The 20,714-nt window shown below is 45.5% G+C and overlaps 1 protein-coding gene across 5 annotated transcripts in view; it reads right to left on the bottom strand.

Annotated features, from left to right (window-relative positions):
- Positions 1-20,714, bottom strand: part of MGAT5 (alpha-1,6-mannosylglycoprotein 6-beta-N-acetylglucosaminyltransferase) — a 325,980-nt gene that overhangs the window by 89,731 nt on the left and 215,535 nt on the right. For all 5 annotated transcript variants that reach the window (XM_026510104.4, XM_026510107.4, XM_026510105.4 and 2 more), the window contains 2 exons: positions 19,816-19,949; positions 4,852-4,985 (listed from right to left, as the gene is read on the bottom strand). In XM_026510104.4, coding sequence (XP_026365889.1) covers positions 4,852-4,985; positions 19,816-19,949 — 268 coding nt within the window. The remainder of the gene's footprint in view (positions 1-4,851; positions 4,986-19,815; positions 19,950-20,714) is intronic.

Genomic DNA, 20,714 nt, shown 5'->3' with positions numbered 1-20,714 from the left:
CAGAAACAGGTGGTGGGCCAGATTTGGCTAGAGAGCCAGAGTTTGCCAAACACTAACACAGTTCAAAACTGGAATCTGAGTATCTTTGGGTAGGCGTCTATTTGCCCATTCCTCACGCTCTATCCCCCATCTCCGCTCCCATCAATCCTCTCTGTGCCTATCTGGCCCCAGGAATGATATTCATAATAGCAGCAAACATTTCTTTAGGTATACTGTGTGCCAGGCCCTGTTCTAAGCACCTTGCATGTACTAACTCAATCACTAGGGAAACCCAATGGTCATCATCCCCATGAGAAAAGAGGCCAACAGAACTTGCTGGTGCTTAGGAAGCTGACGGCAGAGGCAGGACTTGCACAGGGCCATATGGCTCGAGTGTGTGTCCTCGACCACTCTGCCATACTGCTCAGCAGGCACAGACAGTATGAAGCAGGACAGCAAGTGATGAGGAAGAGACCACACCTGTCAGCTCCCAGAGTCCACCATTTACCACAGCTTTGCCCCATTCTAAGAGGCCAGGCACAGAGACTGGAACGGCAAGGCCTGCAAATGTGCTTAGTGGAAAGTGAGACTGGGCGGGGGTCACTAGAATCAGGCACAACAGTAGTGAAAACAAGATAGCTGGCAGCCTGACAAGTGTAGCAGGAAACCAAAAGTAAAGGGGGAAAAACGAATGATGCGTTCACTGGTTGGCCAGTGAGTCAGTGCCAAGCACCTCACGCCATCCCAAACCCACCAAGGCCGCGCCACCTGAACCGCACTTTCGTCAACAGCACATCGTCAACAGCACAAGGGCACCACCTGGGTGCCTGTGCGAAATGCAGTCTCCGCCGCAGCCCAGAAGGTCTGCATCACAGTCAGCATTTTCACAACATGCTGGGTGATTCACATGCAACAGTAAGTCTGAGAAGCCCTGCTCTATGTGGTCGCTGTCACTGCTCCCATTTCACAGGCCAGGAGCCTGAGGCTCAACGCAGGTAAGTATCTCACACGCTGGTGAACGGGCAGGTACAGGTGTGAACCCCAGTGCATCGTTCAGAGGCTACGCTTATGCCCCAGCGGTGCTCAAAGCAAGACCTTCAAGACCTTTACTTTCACAGCAATCACACATCAGTAAGAAGTGGGGACTTCACAGCGGGATCGCAAATACGTAAAAGGCTGGCCTGCATCATCAATACGAAATTCCGTTACACTCCGGATACTATTTTTAAAAAAGTATGGAAATAAATACAGTTAAACCAGACTTCAATTAATTTTAATTTCCACAATTTTTAAATGTCTTATTTTACAAAATCGACTAATTTTTCATTCCCTTATGACTTTAATAACAGTATGTGAAGGGGGCTTTGAATTCAGCCACACTGGATAGACTTTTCTTGGAGGCATGTGTTAGTGGATGCTAATGATCAGACTGCCCCGAAGGCAGGTATCCAGAACCCAGCCCCACAGGTTGCTGGGCTAAGACAGACCTCTGTACTTGGGATTAGGCTGTAAGCACTCTCATTTGGTGGTAAGGGTCTCAGACGATGATGCTTCCTAAGTTGGTGTCTTTGGATTCTGGCAGCAAGGTCCCCTCCCACCTCTCCACTTCATACCAAAACAGCAAGATAAGACCACAGGGTACCTCTGTCATGAACTGGGGGCGGAACTGGTGGGAGCTAAAGAGGTAGCCCATTCCTTCTTGGCCTCTACATTCAACAAATGTTTCTTGATAGGCATCTGCAACGTAGGGAAGACATGTATCCTTGATAGGACCACAAGGAACAGAAACCACTCAGGATACTGCAAGGGAAGAGAGCATGATAAAAGGATGTATGATCTATAAAAAAGAAAGCTTTGGGGAAGTCTGGCCGCTACTTTCTCTCCACATTGCATGGGTTGCTTCTGTCTGTCCTTCCCACCTGGCTCGTCCAGAGTACCCCACCTCTCTCAGGGGGCGCCTCTCCTCCCTGTGGTTCTGCTCCATCATCCTCTCAACAGCAGCCTCCCCCTTTCCAAATTGGTCTTGCTTCCTCATCCCTGCACTCCTGGGAAGCTTCTGCCTCAGCCTCATCACAAGTCTGGACACGTCCTTTTGATTTCTGTCCCCATAGCTCACTGTCCCTCTGTTTTCTAATGCCAAGTGAAGAATCTCATGGATCCCGCGTGGCTTTCTGAGCCAGAATCATGGCTGCTGACCACCAATGAGCTGGACTGTCCTGAGTCAGAGGACAGCCCTCTGAACCAATCAGCCAAGGGTGGAAGGGGCATGGGGTGGCATCCCCCACTCAAGTGCCCCAACAGCTGGGGAGAGTCCCTCAGAAGAGGGGACGACATAGGATAGGATTGATGACACAGCAAGTACCTTCAGAATTTCAGAGAGTCCTAGAATCTGAGGGAGAAGGAGGAGCTTCCCCAGATGGTCAGCTCCAATCTGGTGCCTGCCCACACGCCCCCACTAAGTACCTCAATCCCCCCGGGATGCATAGTGTCACCCCCCTTTCCAAAGAGGTCAGAGGCACAAGAGACTGGGTGGGGAGACAATGGGGCAAGGTATAGGAAAAACATTATATACAACTTCCCTGAAGTCGGTGATGAATGCCACTCGGGTAATGTGGGCGCAGGGGCATCACGCTTACAGCACCCCCATCTTCTGTGTGTGTTCACCAGACACTGCGGGCATGGGGAGGCTTTGCTACAAGTAACAATTCTCACATCCTATATTGTGTTGAGAAGTTTGACATGTCCTAAATCTGTGTAAAAACTCCACAGAATTTTTCACCTTTTGGGGCCTTTCTCATCAAACAGTACTGGGCAATGATAATGTAGAAAACTGAAATAACACTCCAGATTTGGGGTGTTCAAACAAAGACTAACGTAGACACACTGCCATTCAGCCTTTTTAAATACATGGACGACGCACAGTAAGAGGAAGCTTGGGTCGGCTGTGGAGCTGGAGAGGGACTTCCAAATCATGCCACAAATCACTTGGGCCAGCATGACTAACGCTTCTGGGATTCTGACTGGCATCAAAAAAATCATTCTTTTAGTGATGGGTGGTATTACTTTATCAAAAAAAAAAAAAAAAAAAAGGTGACCAAGAGACCTCGGTTTCTTCTCAGAACCAATTTATTATTTTGTTTTTCTAGGGAAACTGAAAAACTGCCAGAGGCACCTAAAAGGAAGCTGCACTCGGGTCCAAATCAGAAGTGATATAATTGCAAGGTCAAGTCCATATAGACAAGCAAACTATTTTCTTTGAGCAAGTGTGGAGGAGAAAAGGGAGTGAGGCTTTTTTTTTTTTTTTTTCTTTTTAAAGAGCCCGTGTCTTCCTAAAACCGGTGCCATGATTCATTCGCTTCACGACTGAGCTGAGAAAGAGAACACCCAACGTGTCCTTTTGAACCTGTTTGGCTGAAAATCAGCTCAAAGACGCTCCGTTAACACAGGGCAGGTTTTGATGCAAAGGAAGCAAAGGTGTGTAAATTCATGGGAACATCCTAAATAACTACTTATAGTCTTGACTGATTCTATTTTCCTCGAGAGAAGAAAATGTGAAATAATAATATATGTAGGAAATAAATCTTTATTTACCAGCTGAGGTCTCTCAACCTTGGCACTATTGCTATTTTGTACCAGGTAATCCTCTGTTGTGGGGCAGTCCTGTCAGCAGCATCCCTGACCTCTAGCCACAAGAAGCCAAAGGCACCTCCCTCCATCGTGACAACCAAAATTGTCTCCAGGCATCGCCAAGTGCCCCCTGGAGGTGAAACTGTCCTATGCTGAAAATCACTGTACTAAACTAAGAGAGAATTCTAGCTGTTTATAGCAAAGACAGTTACCTGGAATTAAATCAGCTTCCCTGGAAATAGGCCGATTTCATTGTCCCTTCGGCATCCTTAAGCATTGTAGAAGTAAAGAGAGGGCAGCATGGCTTTTCCTCTTCTGAACGTGGGGTCAGAAAACCAACAGCAGGGAGCTCCTTACCCTGTACCTCACTTGTGCTCACTCAGTGCTTGGATTTCTAACTTCCTCAATAAAGGAGACATAACAACATGAGACCCCCAGTACCTGATCATTCTGGAAAGTGATAACTTTTATGTTTCGGAAGAGGCATGTTTTGAGGTCCTGGAGACTGTTGTGCCCTGTGTAAACACGTCCTCAATCAAAATGATGGCACTGGCATACAAAGGCAGACTTCCCATATAAAAAGGTTTGGAGGTCAGGGCAACAGGTCACACTCCAGTCCGGACCCTCTCCTACTGCACCTCCCCCAGATGGACTCTGGAAATCATCCAGGAGGCCCCAAGGTCCAATGCTTTTAGGAAACCTGTCTCAGGCTGTGGCCAAGAATGTTGTGTGGTCCAAGGTCTCCCAGAGCAAAGTGCCTGCAGTCAGCCCTGGTGGGCAGGCGTTTTCATTTCGAGGGTAGTTCAGCCCTGACCAGTGGGGGGCTGCTGACCGCAGCTAAGAGGATGTGAAGGCCATTGCGCTCCCCGGGGCCGCACCTAGAGAGTGCTGCCCTACCCTTACACTATAAAGGGCTCTCTGTGCAATGCCCTGCTCCAGAAAGATATCCGCCCCCGTGGGGCCCTAGCTTTCAGAAGCAAGTACAGGACGAGAAGAAGCCGTAACGTACCACTCCCAGCAAAGAGTGAAGGGCTTTGCTGCGTAGCCACTGTGCGAAAGAGCAGGTACAGCCTTTATTAGATACCCAAATGCTGAACGACCAAATCCCAGCACATCTTGTTTACTTCTAAGCAGATCCCATTAAGCCCTGGGCACTTGCCTTGATTACTCCCTGGATCAAAGTTAAATTAAATTACCCAACAAGCTTCGTTTCAGAGAGAGCGACGCATACACAGACTGACTCACCTTCCAGAAGCTATCCACTTTGCCATACACAAGGGACTGGTTCTGCCTTTTGATTTCGTTAATGTGGTGGATGTCGCTGGAGTTTAGGTGCTGCTCGACCACAAATCCCAGAAAGCTGTTGTCTGGGGTATGAGCTGATGTGGAAAGGAAAGGACAGGGTAGTTAGGATTTCATTGGCAAGAAGAAACAATGATTATGAGTTTGATATAAGCCAACGTGCGCATAATTAAATGTTTTCATTTTACCCCATTCTTTCTTACCTGGGGAGGGGGAGGCAGGGGACTTTCCATGAGAATTGTCTCCAGGATGCATTAACCTGAACTAAATGCTGAACAACATCCTGCCCTCCTCCACCCCTCCCCCACCCAGTAAAATGCATCTGTCCAAAAAAGCATTCTGCTGTGTGTTCTCCGTCTGCCCTCCTATTTGCTCAGCACGAGGCCACTGTCTCCTGACAGCGATGTTGCCATCCAGGTTTGACCAATAAATGGCCAGAGCAGGGCTGAATCAAGGGTTTTCATGGGGACAAGGCTGCTGTGGGCAGCCTCATACCATCTGACCCGATGCCAGCCGGAGAAAGCGGGTTTGGGGGGCAAAACCAGTCAGCATCACCCCGACGCCACACCTCCCCTAAGAATTACTCGCTAATGAGAGAGATAATTATGGAGCTACACTGAACAGATGGAGGGAATGAAGACAGAATGAAAGGTGAAACTCACTGGAATGTGAGCCATCCCAAGAAGCCACCCACCCCAAGGAGCAGTGTCTAGTCTATAGAATAGACTACTGGACAAGAGAAAGGCACTTTCCTCTGCATTGCTCATCATGTGAGTTCTAAAACTTCTCCATTTTAATAGTTAGTCAAGGGGCAGGGGAAGCAACCTCATACCCCCCCCCCCCAACATTTATCTCTTGTGCCTATAGTTTTAAGAGGAATTTCACAAAGAAAACAATAATCAGAAAACAATCCTCTATAGCTGAAACAGAGGATGTGAAGGCCATTGCACATTCATTCTGTCCAGAGAAATGTTTTTCAGATGACCCTGCAGAGGCCCCACAGTATTAAATAAAGCAACTGCTCTGCTTGACTCTGCCCTGAATAGAGCAGCTATAAATAACCTAAATGGAGAGATACTTGATATTCAGAAAAATCCACACATGCGGCTTCAACCGTACTCCTTCACAGGTAGGTGGTAAGCACACAGAGCAAGTTGGTTCCTCTGTCTTACTCTGGCTTTTTCAGGATGCAGGAGTTCTTTCCCAGGAGGCCTGCGCGGGAGCCCTTAAAGATGGGCAGGGGTAGGCCTGTGGAAAGGCCTAGGAGCCTAAAGCCCTGGTCCTCGCTCTCCTCTGCCCCGCACGCAGACGGACGAGGGAATACCACCAGCGGAAAGCTGAGAACTGTGGACACGAACGAGCTGCATAAATGCTGTGTTATCACCATCCAGTCTCCCGGGCTTCTGCCTAATGGGGGTGACAGAATGAGGAGATAATAGGGTTGTGACTGGGGAGTTGTGTTCGGTCTGGCCAATCTGTTATTTCATTTCTGCGTTTTTGAACAAGTGCCCAGAGGCAATGGCTGCAGTTGGCTGGAAAGTAAATTAGTGAATAAATTCTACTGCCAACAAGGGGCAATGGTTGCTTTTCTTTTCTTTTTGAGGAGCTGGTGGTGAGGGGCTTTGAAGGAGGATGAGGGAGGGGAAGAGAGCCTCTGCGCATTCAAAATGTCAATAAGGCAGCTTAAAACAGCTCTTTGCAAAACTTTGGGTTAACTGTGAAAATTCTGAAATAGAACCTGACACTTTAAACTTTGAGACTGCATTTTTTTTGTCTTTGGAAAATGTTATGTGGTGATTAAATCTCCATGCTTTAGATATTGGTTTCTGAAATTCAGTGATCTAGTCCCTCGAAGAGCACTTCTCTAAAAGGGTGAAATTTGACTCTCCTGCTTAAAAGAACGTCACAGGTGGGAAAAATGCAACATACTAAGGTAGAGTCAAAAGTAAAATCGTCAGAGCCCCACAAGAAAAGAACTCCTATGCACATGTATTTTTGTGTCAAAGATTCCTGGAGCTCAGCGCTTGGACAGTGAAGAGGAAGAGGGAGCACATGATGTGTCAAACGCCTTGTGAGAAGTCGTGGGCCTCTACTGCTTCAGGACTGTAATTTGGCACTGAATCAATTTTGACACCGTATGAACAATCACAAACACCTGCTCTTCTGAGTTTTCACAGAAACACTTTATGTCCATTCCTCTCTCTGGTCTGGAGGTGTTAGGCGGGGAATGGGCAACCTGCGAGCACCGGTAAGGACCATGGATGACCGAAGGAGAAATACCCAACCGCCACCCTTCACCAGCACCGGTCACACCCTCCGTGTGTCTTCCCAGGGGACGCTGGGCAGGGGTCCAGGAGGGGGTCACTCAGCCGCAAGCTACCCGACAGGTGATTCGGAAGTCACCACGGGCCCTGGTGTGGTTTCCTTCTGAGGAGCTGGCCAGCAACTGGGTACCGGCCTGGTGACACGGTCTCAAAGGGCCCAGGTCTCAACACATGCGCTCTTAAAATCACTTAGAGTAAGTCAAACGTCACAAAGAGAGGCTGATGCTATCCAAAAGGACCTTTCCATGGAGATCTAATTTCAGCCCAAGCTTTTGTCTTTTCCTCTGCCTGAAGACAGGAACAGAGAGTTTACCTGTATTGGGAGGGTTTCAAAGAGAAGGTATTCACATGTCAAGGTAAACTTTAAAAATTTCATCATAAATGGGACACAGGAAATCCTGCACATTTGGAAATCACTCCGTCCCAGGAGATCAACAAATCTGATAGTTTTAAAATAGCTAATATTTGAGTTCTATGTGCAGAGTTCTGTGCTAAGTGCTTTATAGTGACTATTTGATTTTTATCTTCATGACAACCTTTTAACATGTTTGTACAGATGAGAAAGTTCGGGGCGGGGGTGGGGGCGGGACACTTAAACTAACCTAATCTGCACGCTAGGAAATGGCAACGTTGGGATTCAGAGCCAGACCAGCTGGTCCCAGAGCCCAAGATTCTTAAAGCATCCTCACATACAGCCTCATAGTCCAAACAGTTTATCTTCTGGGCTCCGTGAACTATAGTGGTAAACATGTTTCAGAGGAAGATAATGTTATAAGGTAGACCAAAATACACATGAAAGACCCAGGGGGAAAAATGCATATAAGATCACCTCTGTCTCTTGAGTTACTTACGCTACACATATGGGGGCCAAGCTGATTCGTTTTACGTGTGACACGCAGAAGGGGATCTGCTAAACATTGACGGTGGTCTTAAAACAATTCAGGACAAGCAGGGATTTTTTTTTTTCTGTTTTGGTTTTTTTGGTTAAGAAAAGCATTATTTTAAGTACTTTGGAAGCACCTATTTACAAATGATTACAAATCAGCTTGATGAACTTCCTGAGCAGATTACAGTGATAACTTAAGAACTACTGGGAGTTTGGCTTGAATAATTCATTCAACCACAACCATTTTAGAGCACTCCTTCTAAAAAAACCAAGTTAAATGCTAGGTACTGAGAGATTACAGAATCAAGATGAGTTTCTGCCCTTACAGAGTTTACCAAATACTTAATAAATGAGGTGTATGCTATTTCTACCAAGTAGTCATAGCGTCCGCATTCCAAATGTAATTCAAAAACTTTATTCAGTCAAACCGATCCTTCTCTTAGCACCTGAGACTCTGAGGTCTGCCTTTCCACCACTAAGTCCTAAGCACTTGCACCGAAAAGTGCAAATATTCATTTTAATAGGTGGTCTGCTGGCCCTGCTGTGGTGGGGCTCCCCATGTGCACAGATCACCAAGGGCAGAAACCCAGAGCCAGTCTGGGCTTGTCTCTCAGCCCTCACCCAGTCCTGAGGATGTCAGCTTCCCCAAATCTCTTTAACCCTCTTCCTCCTCTGCACCTTTCTTAGTTCTGGCCTCATTGGTTCTTATCTAGACTTCTGCAGTAGGTCAGTTTTCTTTTGCCCTATTCAAATGATTATTTAGGCTTTCCTGATTATAAAAGAAACACATCCTCTGTGTAAAATTTTTTCAGACAACAGAAAAAGATGTAAGAAAAATAAGATATCAAATATCACCTGGAAATAACCACTATTAGTGGATTTTTAAAAATAAGATTTATTCATTTATTTTTTGGAGGGGAGAGCACATGTGAGAGTGGGCAGGGGCAGAGAGAAACAGAGAACCCTCAAGCAGACTCCCTGCTGAGCGTGGACCGCCCCCCCCCCCCCAACATGAGGCTCAATCCCAGGACCTGCAGATCATGACCTGAGCTGAAATCAAGAGTAAGATGCTGAACCAACTGAGCCACTGAGGCAACCCATGGATTTTCTTAATACTCAAATCAAAACTGGATTTTACTATACCTACTCTTTTGTAAACTTTTTTCACTTACAAGTGAGCCACAGGCTTCTTTGGGTGTTAATACCCACAGCTCATCACTGCTTGTTAAACTGGTATAGTATTTCAGTGTACGAACTCTGGGACGCCCCATGGTTCTGGCCCGCCAGCACTGCTTTATGGAACCACACTTCTCCCAGGCCATGCGATTCTGTTTCATTCATGTGGTTGGATTGGTGCCAGTCCTGACCTCTTGTCTGTCTCCGCTTCCCTTGCCTCCAAGGATGGACACATGATACAGAAGACTGTCCCTGACCACGGCTCATTTGAATGATGGGGGTATGATCCAAGTCCTGCCAATCTCAGCTGCTCCAAGACTAGTCAGAGCTACTTTTGAAATCAGGTGTCTCTGCTATAGTCACCAAGCTGGCAGGGTAGAAGTCGAGAGCTGCAGACGTCATTTGTGTGCCCATGTGAGAAGGATGCCGATCCAGAGAAATGCAAAGCCAAGACAGGCAGAAAATAAAGATATTCTGCAAGCCCGAATCCAGCTCAACCTAAAGCTGGTGTCAACAACTCCCAGGGATGTAACCAAGTCAACAAGACCAAAATCCTGACTAGTCCACCCTATGAGACGTTTAGGATGTTTCCAATTCTTGACTATCGAAATTGACTAGTATTGTAGACCATCATGTTCTCCTCACTTCTGCAGTGGATTTCTGAGTGGTCTCCGTGCCTTCAGCCTTGCCCTTCCTCCTTCCCTGCTCCCTGCTCTGGCACATCCTCTGTGCTGCCTCACAGGGCATCCTTTGCAACAAACATGGAACTGTGTCAGTTTCCGGCTGAAAATCTTCACCTCCTTCAGGATGAAGCACTGGCAGCCTACTTGTCCTTCCGGCTTCATTTCCGGTCACCCTCTGATACCTCTGCTCCACGATGACCTACTCAGAGTTTGTAATGCATGCTTTCCATCTTCTCTCGTGCTAGCATGTCTGGCAGTTCTTCCACCTCCTCCCCATTGAAGGCTCAGCTCCCTTCACCCTCCTGGTTGAGGGATTCCCTAACTTCCCGACACTGAAATAAGTAGCCCTCCTCTTAGATCATGAAGAGACACAGTCCCTTTCATACATTATCATCTCAATGACTGACTGTATGTTCTTTGAGACTGAACTGTGTTTTATGCCGACTCCCAGAGTATTGTAGGAAATTGAGCAAATAGTCTTTGCATGCACGATTGATTAAGTCAATGAGAAATGCTTAATTAATTGGCATGATTAATTCTATAGGTAGCCAGATCTACATTACCAAGCAGCAGAGGCCATGCCTAAACTACTCCCAGCATCAGGCTCTTTGCACAAAAGTTCCAAAACTAAAGCCTGTTCTTCATGGGATTAATCATAAGCCAAAGCAGCTCATGCTTACTAGGTCACAGGTGTTCAATAAATATTTATTTAATTGATAAACTAACATATCTTTTAATCTAGGTCACAAAACTAAAGATGGGATGAAGGGAAACCAATCAGTGACATAGAGTTGTAAAATCCTCACATCACAGGTTTCAAGTACTGTCAATTCACTCAACAGTAGCACATTTATTGAGCATTTACTATGAGCCAGAAAACAACTTGGGAAGACCTGAGGGTACATTAGTGAATAAAGCAAGCATGAATGAAGCTCCCTTCACTGAGCTCGTATTCATCCGGGGAGACCAATAGAAAATAACTCAATGCTACAGATAAAAAAGAAAAACAATTGATTTGGTGACCAATACTGAACTCTAGTTAAGATATGCTGAAACATCTGTGGGTTAAGTGTTCTTTCATGCATCAAAAAAATGTGGACTGATGCCTGGCGAGCAGACAGGTATATGGATTGAGAGGTCACAGAGCGAGTAAGGGAAGCTGTTAACTGTAGAGTCTAGGCTGTGGTTTTCTACTGTACATTTCTTTCACCTTTTGTGTATACTTGTAAACTCTGTTAACAAAGTGGGGAAGAATATTAGCTACCATCATATTCATGACGTTGATCCTGATTCTGATGATGTGACTGGGATGATAGAAAAAGTTTATTGACAAATACAGTCACATCACACAAGAAGTTATTTGGCTTTAAAAACTACACAGCCAGTGATGTTATACTTCAAATTTTACCCAAACTGAAGTTTTTCAAATGGAGGTGATGATGAGCTGAGAGAGCGAGAAAGACAGAGAGAGAGAGAGAGAGAGAGAGAGAAGAGGTCAGGATGCAAGCTAGGGAAACTATTATGTACAGCTGGGCTGAAGAGATGAGAGCCCGAACTGTTGACAAAAGGCACATGGGAGTTAATTTCTCAAGTGTCAAAAAGCAATTTAGGAGGGAACGGACTCCTCAGAAGAACATCACTCCTAAAGGCTGAGACTCAGATAAAGGAACTGTAAGGCTGGTCCCATCACTCACTGGTCTGCACAGAAGTAAAAGGCAAGAGTCCTACTGATGGAAGTCAAAGGTCAAAAAGGCAGTTGGAATCACAAACAGCTCCTCTGCTTGTCAGGCCCTGAAAATAAAATCTCACGTGGAAGTGATCCTTAGCCGAAGCCAATAGGTTTATCATTGGCATGAAAGGAAAGTAGCCCATTTCTACAAGTCCTGTTTTGTCAGGCAGAATCTTTGGTCTATGAGCCATTATTGCAACCTGATCAAGCAAATAAACCACACCACGAGCCCCAACTTCTGGGAGAATTTCAGAGAGTCAGAACGTCAATGACTACAACCAGTATTATTGGAACTGGTGAAAGCTCAACCATGTGAACACATTCCGTGGGAAGACACAAGAAAGCAACTTGAAGGCCACTGGCCCTAAAGGTTTTGTAATGATTTTTTAAAAAAACTTTTTGGGGGGTCTAGTTGGCACATAATGTTACATTAGCTTTAAGTGTACAACATATGATTCAACAGAGAAGCTTCTATAATTTTAAGTTTGTACAACACGTCTCACTTTCCCTCACATTGTTGTGTGGGCTAAAATAGAACAGGCATCATTGTTCATTTTAACTCAACTGATATTTTCTGAATGCCTACTCTAAGCCACACATTCTTCAAGGTGTTGAGAGTTTCAGCAATAAACCAAACAGACAAAACCCCTATGTCTCAGATTCCAGAGCAGGAAAAAATAAAATAAAAATAAGGGAAGCATAAGTGTTGCCTGGTAATATAGTTAGTGAGGAAAATAAAGCAGGGAAGGGGCACAGGGAATTGGGAGGAAAAAGTTGTACTTAAAAAAGGGGGACTTAGGGTTGGTCTCACTGAAGTAACAATTGAGTTATAACCTGAAGAAAGAGGGGCAGCTGGGTGGCTCAGTTGGTTAAGCTTCTGACTCTTGATTTCAGGTCAGGTCGTGATCTCAGGGTTGTGTGATCGAGCCCCACATGAGGCTCCGTGCTCAGTGGGGAGTCTGCTTGGGATTCTCTCTATCCCTCTCCTTCTGCCCCTACCCCCACACCCAGGTATGGGCATGCTCTCTCTCCCTCTAAAATAAATAAATACATCTTTAAAAAGAAAAAAGATGCTTAAAAAAAAAAACCTGAAGAAACAAACACAGAAGTCTAAGGGAAGAATATTTGGAAGATAGAATAACCAATGCAAAGGTCTTGGGGCAGGAGTGTGCCTGACCCACCTAAGAAATAGCTATGGGACTAGAGAGCAGTGAGCAAGAAGACGTGTAGTAAGAGATGAGGCCAGAGAAGCACTGTTGCCTTGAGGCCACTGGGATGACTGGTCTTTCCCTACAGTGAGATGCCATGGCATTGTGAGCATAGGAGTGTTAGGATCTGACTTATGTTTTAACCAACCCCATTCGGTAGTTGGGGAAAACTGAGTCCTTTTGTTTTTTACCCATTGATTCAACGAATACCTATCACCAGTGATGTTCCCACGTCAGGTATGGGGGACTCAGCACTGACCAGGCTTGTGAGGCTCACAAGGTGGGACTGGGGCTAGAATACCAGTGCAAGAGTCACAGAACAGGAGCGTGTGCCTCAGGGAAGGGAAGGTTTCCAGAGGACAGGGCACCTACCTGAAGGATGAACACGGGTGTGTGTGTGTTGGAGGTGAGGGCTAGGGGCTTCCAGACCAAGGAGTACATACACAATGACCTGCACATCAGAGAAAACAAGGCTCTCTGGAAGACATGTAAAAGCCAAGAGGAGGCCAAGAGCATGAGGCAGGCCAGATGGTGTAAAGAAAGGAGAGGGGCTGGAGGTGAAATGGGAAGGCTCTCAACGAACACCTCCAGAACACCCAGCCTGTTCTTCACTCAACTCTATGACAGCTCCCTGTCTTTTCTGCCCCCAATGTCCACATGTACCAAGAAAGGCTAAATCCTCCCCAGCCCTCGACTCGAAGTGCAGAAGGAGAGCACCCAGAAGGCGAACTATTCGGTGTCTTCAGATGGTGAACGACAGCCAAAATGTTGCAGGTCCTCAAAAAATTAATTCACTAATTAAAAATAAGCCACTATGAACGGACTCTGCGTAGAGAACAGGCAATGTTCTGGGACGGTGAAATGAACAGTGAGGTGGTTCAGCAGGCCGCTGAATGTTCCCGGAACGTCCCAGAAGTCTGGCAGCACACTGCCTGGGCGCTGGGGTGAGGAGTCTCGTCACTCTGCTGCCGCTGCGCTCAGCCAGGGTCTCCAGCGAGGGGGAGGAACAAGCACGATCACATACACACGTCTCGGCACCACTCTTTTTACATAAGGCAGAGGAGGCTGTGAAAGAGGGTGTCGTGCAGGGAATGAGAGCTATCCAAATACGGGCTACCTCGAGGCATGAGTCGTCGACTTCAGGGCTTCGTTTTCTCTCGTAAATGGTACGGGCAAATGTCTTGCATTTGTTTATCGAGGTGTAACGCACCTTGTTGGGAAGTGAGAAAAATCAGACCACCTTCAGGAGTTTAGAAAAAGCAGTGTGTATAGCAGACCGAAGGCTGCTGACGGAAATAATGCCTAATTGGAGGGTCAAGCCAAGACCCTGTCAAGCGCAGAAAAAGCAGCAGTTACTTGTCAACAAGAAACAACATAATTTTCCCAAAATAGGTACAAATTAGGAGCTAGTCACTTGATGGACTATAAAAGAGCTTTGGAAATCATAAAGAACCTTGAAAAAAATTATTAAGGAAAAAAAAAAAAAAGGAGATCCAGAATTCTATTATGTATTTATAACCACGTAAAAATATAGCCGTGAAAACTATGATAATGCTTATGTTAGAATTTGGGGGCCTTTTTCCATGGGGGGATGCTTTTTGTTTTTGTGATAGGGTTAACATTTCTCTTCAATTTTACTGAAAAGATAAAGGAAGTCTTTTAAATAGACTTCAAGAAAAAAAAAGCAATTTGCTATCAGGGTGATCTGAAGGAAGAAAGATTGAGGAGGCATCCAGCAGGTACTTCAGAGACCAGCAGGCTGTCTGGTGGGGCCGGGGAGAGCACCTGGGGAAGGGTATGGAGTGGGGGGGTAGGGGGAGGGCAATGGGAGGGCACGGGGGTCTTTGAGCGGGGACAGCTTAGTCCAAGCTGAGCTTTTAAGAGCCAGCTCTGATGGCAAGAGGAAGGCCTTAGTGCCTAGCCCACAGGCCGCCTGGAGTGTGGACAAGAGGTGAGTGCAGGAACGAGGCGCTTGCCACGAGGGAGGAACTCCTAGACTTTTCAGCTTCTCGAAAAAAAGCATCACTCAGTAGATGTAGCCAAATGGACTCAGCGTTGCCTGACCACTCGGATGGTCCCTATAGAAGCCACTTCGGGAGGTATCAGGAATAGTCTATACTAACACAAAAATGCCCAAATGCAAACAGAATACACAAAGAGGCTGGCTGCAGTGAAATTCTGAGATCTGGAGCAAAACAATAAAGGAAAATCAGGTTTTCCAACCTGTAGAAACTCTACCAACTTAGTGAGGAGAGGAGTTAGAGGAGAAACAGGAGCAGCTTTAAGGTGAGAAGTGTTCAACTCTGAATGTTGAAGAGCAAACGCGCTCTGGTCAGCACAACCTCATGCCATTGCTCCCGAAGACGCGTCAGCAATGGTGTGTTACTCTCTTTGTCCGCCAGCTGGGCCCTTTCTCCTCTCTCTGCACTTCACACACGCCAGAACACCGCTAAATCTGGTCAGACGACAGCTGGACTGGAAGACAACAGTTCTACAAGTACAACGACTCTATTCCTGGGGGTCTAGTCTACACTTTCCGTTTTGCACCCCATCAGCACGAGATCTAGTCCAACTGTGTAATACACGTGCATATTTACACACCGATATGATTACTGTCGACCCACACAGTGAACACCAGTAAATATGCAGTGTTTAAAAATAATTAACAATACATAAATGTAACCTGACACTTCCTTTTTACACTCAAACCAACGATCTTCCCCTTCAGATCATGAGAATAGCCACAGTTACCTGAAGGGTGAGGGAATGGAAGATTCTGTGGGGATGACTGGGTTAGAGCAGACCCACCCTTTCATCATTGGGGTAGGAAAGGACCCCTCTGGAGAGGCACCCAAGTTCTCTGTGGGCAGGCTTTCGGAGTCACTGTTTTGTGCCAATTCGCCAGCCCAGACACATCACAATACAGCAAAGTTCTCCAACTGCTTAATTGCCCTCTTCATGTCCATATTTTCTCCATATAAGGCAGCGTCATTCATGAGAAAGCTTTCCACCAACCTGTGACGCGAAGGCTGTACCAACCACGGATGATCCCTGCCTTGTTCTACTGTCTCTTTAAGAGAATTAAAATGCTGATTTTCTCATTCTTAATCCCTTTGGCATTTATTAGCTGTGATTTCTTCGTGATTAGCAAATTTCTTTCATCAACTTTTGATTACCTTCAAATACAACTTGCCCTAGAAAGGCAGGATCAAAGCTGGATTCTTTCCTTTTATTTTTCAGAGTAATGACGTGGTGTCCTAGCAACTTGCGAAGGGGGACCGATGGACTTTGTGGGCTTCTCTCATTTGAAGGATCATCCTGGACCCGCAGAGTATCCGTCACTGGTTTGACTGCAATCCGCTGTAGCTGTTCCTCTTTCTGATTCTCAAACTATCCGGTCTTTGGTTCCTATGTCCTTCTGACTCTACCCCAGTGGTCTTCCTTAGCTTCCGTGCTTTCTGGCATGTTGAGAGGTCCCCTTGTGACTGCTTCCTGCCCTAGACCTGGAATCCACTATTTATCTGAGGAGGTTCCTTGTAGTGGGAAAGGTATTTATTTGAAAGATTTTGTTTATTTATCTGTCAGAGAGTGACAGACAGCCCAAGCAGGGGGAGCAGCAGGCAGAGGGAGAAGCAGGTTCCTGGCTGAGCAGGGAGCCTGATGCGGGTCTTGATCCCAGGACTCTGGGATCATGACCTGAGTTGAAGGTAGACGCTTAACCAACTGAGCCACCCAGGCATCCCCGTGGGGAAGGTACTGAAAAGGTTCCCAATCTGAGTGCTGAGGATACTCCTTGCTACTGGACTGTCTCTACTTCTGATCCTTTTCGAAGTACAGAGCTAGGAAACATTTCTTTTTTTGAAGAGAAAAGTAAGTTGATACTGATATTTCCTATTCAAGCCAAGGATGATACAGTCTTTACTTAAATTCTTTAAATACTACCCAACTTCTTGTATACTGAAAATCTGGGCTCCTACAGTAAACCTCTAAGAGTTTCAAATAACAATGTAAATATTTCCCACTATGAATATATGATCCAAAGACTGAGTTTTAAAGTCACTTGAAGTAATTATTTTCTCTGTGTGGGACATTCACACTAATCTGATAGAACATTAGGCGTGTTTTATTTTTTTCAATCTGTTTTCAGTTTTTAGTGAATTCTTTCTTTCCTTTCTTTCTTTATGTAAAACATTTACTTGGTTCCCAAATTAAAATAAAGTACATTAAAGAGACATCTACTTTCTGCCTGGTCCTGCACCCCCTTCCTCCAGGGGTAGTCATTTTCTTCGGCTTGTTATTTATCCTTACTTTATTTCTTTTGAAAAGACAGGCAAATTCATATACACTAACATACGCACACATTGCCCTTTTACACAGAAAGGAGTAAGTCGACAAGCTGCCCTGCCTGCTGGTTTTATTACTTCTCTGTATCCCAGTCATTGCCCTCAGAGCAGTGGGGACTGTCCTCACTGGTCCTTCCAGTTTCACAGTATTCCCCTCTCCCAGTGGACCATGTTATCCACTCAGCCCCCTAGTATGAACATCTGGGTTATTTCCACTCTTTGCCTATTACGAACAGTGTCACAACAAATGACCTGTGCACACACCATTTTTTATTTCTGCTCACTTATCTTTGGGAAAGACTCTTAGATATGACCTGCTCAGTCAAAAGGAAGATGTGTTGATAGTTTTGCTAGATCCAACAAATACGTGTCCCCCCCCACCCCCGGTTAGTACCATGCTGCATTCTCACTAGTAGGGCAGGAAAAGATGGACGGACCCTCACCATTGGAATAGCTACGCTACCACCTTCGGGATCCTGGTGAACCTGATGTTGGGGACATGGTACCTTGGTGCGGTTAAAATACGCATTTCTCTCTACGGTGAGTGAGGGTAATGTGTTTTCAAATGCTTGGGGCAATAAGCTTCTCTTTCCTCAGAATGAGTAATGGCTTTGCCCATTTTCCTGTTTGGATTACGGAACGTTTCCTTCAGTTTTTAAAAGCTCTTTATATATTAAAGGATACTAATCCACCAAGATAGGATTTATGTTTTTGCCATACAGGTTCTTTTTTCCTTTTTTTTATTAAGGCAGTCAAATGTATCCGTTTTCTCCCCTGACTCCTGCTGAATTCTGAGTAAATTCACCCCTTCCCAGGTTAATAGGAATTAAACCGTGTCTTCATCTTTAGTTACATTTTAAGCAATGCATTTCTTTCAATTCAGTTACCCAACACTGCTGAAATCCTCCATTCATGGAGAACAAAACAGGTTTTTAGGACTCTGATTTTCAACATTCTAGAAGAGAACCTAATACTTTCTGGAAACACTTCCTGTTTCTACTCCCTGGACACAAGGCAACACCATCTTGTAGAGGACATCTATACAACGTATCACTTGGGCTCTTCTGGCCATTTTAGAAAGGCCTAGCGTTTTTCATCTGACGTAGTGCATAGGTTACTTCTCACCTTATTTTGTACCACCTCATCCTAGACCCTCGAAAGTTGTACAATAAAGTCAAACCAAACGCTAACTGCAATCATGCCTTACCATGCTGCGCAGCCATCTGTCACCCAACACACCACATACTAGTTTGTGCCCTAAACTGTGCCCCCCGGGACGTGTTGCAATAGCAGGACGATACAGCCCCAAGAGCAGTAACAATGTCTGCCATGCATATAATATGCTCTTGCAAATTCTACTGAGCTGAAAAGAACACTGAACCCTTGACCATGAGCTGATTTTTAAATCACCACCCTCCAATTGCCATAACTCTTCTGTCTCATATGTCACATGCAAGAATTAAGCCCAATGTGCTCTTTGTTATGTTTGGTGAACCTGAGAAAAGGGTCATCTTTAGGTGACTGCATACAAGGGGGAGAGGCAAGCACACAGGGGAAAAGTAGGCCACGGGTCCCTTGGGTCTCAACAAAGGAAATAGATTCGCATCTTAGATACTAACTCTAGGATGAAAATCTCTGGATTAAAATTATTCTGACAACTTTGGAAAATGAGAATTCTCCATTCTGAGCATTCAAACGAAGTCAGGTTTAACTTGTGTAACATTTCCAGAATAGGACTTCACCGCATCACCAACGCATACGGACTTTAAGTTTATTTTGGGCATGATCATTATCAAATTTGGGAGTTTCCTTCACAATCCTCAGCTAATTATCAATAAAATGAGGCTCGAGGCAGTAAATTGATAGCAGCAGTAAGAAATGGTGAATGTGGGAAAGGGAACACGACAAACAGAAAAATGCGAAGCACCTAACACTGGGGTCAGTCAGTGCGTCATTTTTGAGGTGTCTGCTATAACACCTCCTGAAATTATCACTGCCGTTGGCATCGATGACACCTTGTGAGCAAGAGCGAGTGAGATTTCATTCTGGTGCCAGCGCTCGAGAAGATGATTAAATATGGAACAGAGTTTAAAACAGTTTCATTTGAAAAAAACCTGACTTTTTTCTTTACAAGGGTTGATGCTTAGATAATTAAGACTTATTTTTTTGGGAAATCTATAAGACCTCATTCCTCAGCAGTCATCAGGTGGACCCTACACAGCATCCATGCGGAATGAAATGTGTTTAGTGTCTGCCAATCCAGAATCCACCTGAAGTCCTTTCCCAAACGGTTTTCAGTGATACTTCATGTTGAACATGTTTTCTCTAGAACATTTTCAGGCTTTTCACAAAATGCTCACATGGCCTTTCAATTCCAATTAAACAACAGTAACAACAAAGAAATCAGTTATTCCCAAGGGAAAGGTTCCACAGCACACGTTTCTACAGCTAAAAGCCCTGAGAATCACTATCCAAAATACACAGCCATTTAGTTTCTTTTCCCATTTATCTTCGGTGGGGGGCATTCTGGAAAGCAGAGGTGACGTGTGAGTACTCACGGAACATGGTATAAAACTGCTGTGGGTTCAGATTCCACTTGCCCCAGGGCGTCTTGTGGCCTTTAGACTGGGCATAGTTAGCGTGGTTAAACTCTGGCTCGGTACCAAACGAATCCAGGACCCGGAGCATGCACCTGAAAGGAAAAAGCAATGCAGGTAAAACTATAACCCTGACCCCAAAGTTCAAAAGGTAAAAGCTCGGGCAGTGGGGGGGGAGGTGGCGGTGCCTGGGTGGCTCAGCTGTTAAGCGTCTGCCTTTAGCTCAAGTCATGATCCAGGGGTCCTGGGATAGAGCCCTGTGTCGGGCTCCCTGTTAGGTGGGGGGTCTGCTACTCCCTCTCCCTCTGCCGACCCCACCCCCGCCCCACTCGTGCTCTCTCTCTCTCCCTCAAATAAATAAGATCTTAAAAAAAAAAAAAAAAAAAAAAGTAAAAGCTCTAACCCGTCCTGCAGGGACTACCCAAAATGGACAAATACTTTTCATCAGAAACACTAGTGGGTGGTAAGTGAGAGACTGTAGAATATATATACCAAACATCTCCATGTGTGACTTTTGAGCCTGAGCCATCACACACACATACATTTTGCTTCAGATTAGCTGACAAGTCACAGAAGATCACTCAAATAACAGCAAAACACAAAGTTCCACGAGAACTGGCATTGCAGACTGCCATGTTCACTGCCGTCCCCCTAGCTAGGGCCGAGCATACAGTGGTGCCAAATGAAGAGTTGTGAAGAGACAAAGAACTACCATTTTTAGAAGTGGCTATGGTCTGAATATTGTATTCCCCTCCCAAATTCTCAGGTTGAAACCCTAGCCCCCAAAGGTGATGGTACTGGGAAATGTGGCTCTGGGGGATGATTAGGTCATGAAGGTGGTTAGCTCATGAATGGGCTTA

This window comes from Ursus arctos, unplaced genomic scaffold, assembly GCF_023065955.2.
Source record: "Ursus arctos isolate Adak ecotype North America unplaced genomic scaffold, UrsArc2.0 scaffold_1, whole genome shotgun sequence".
Taxonomy (NCBI): domain Eukaryota; kingdom Metazoa; phylum Chordata; class Mammalia; order Carnivora; family Ursidae; genus Ursus; species Ursus arctos.
This window is presented reverse-complemented; position numbering and strand designations above follow the sequence as displayed.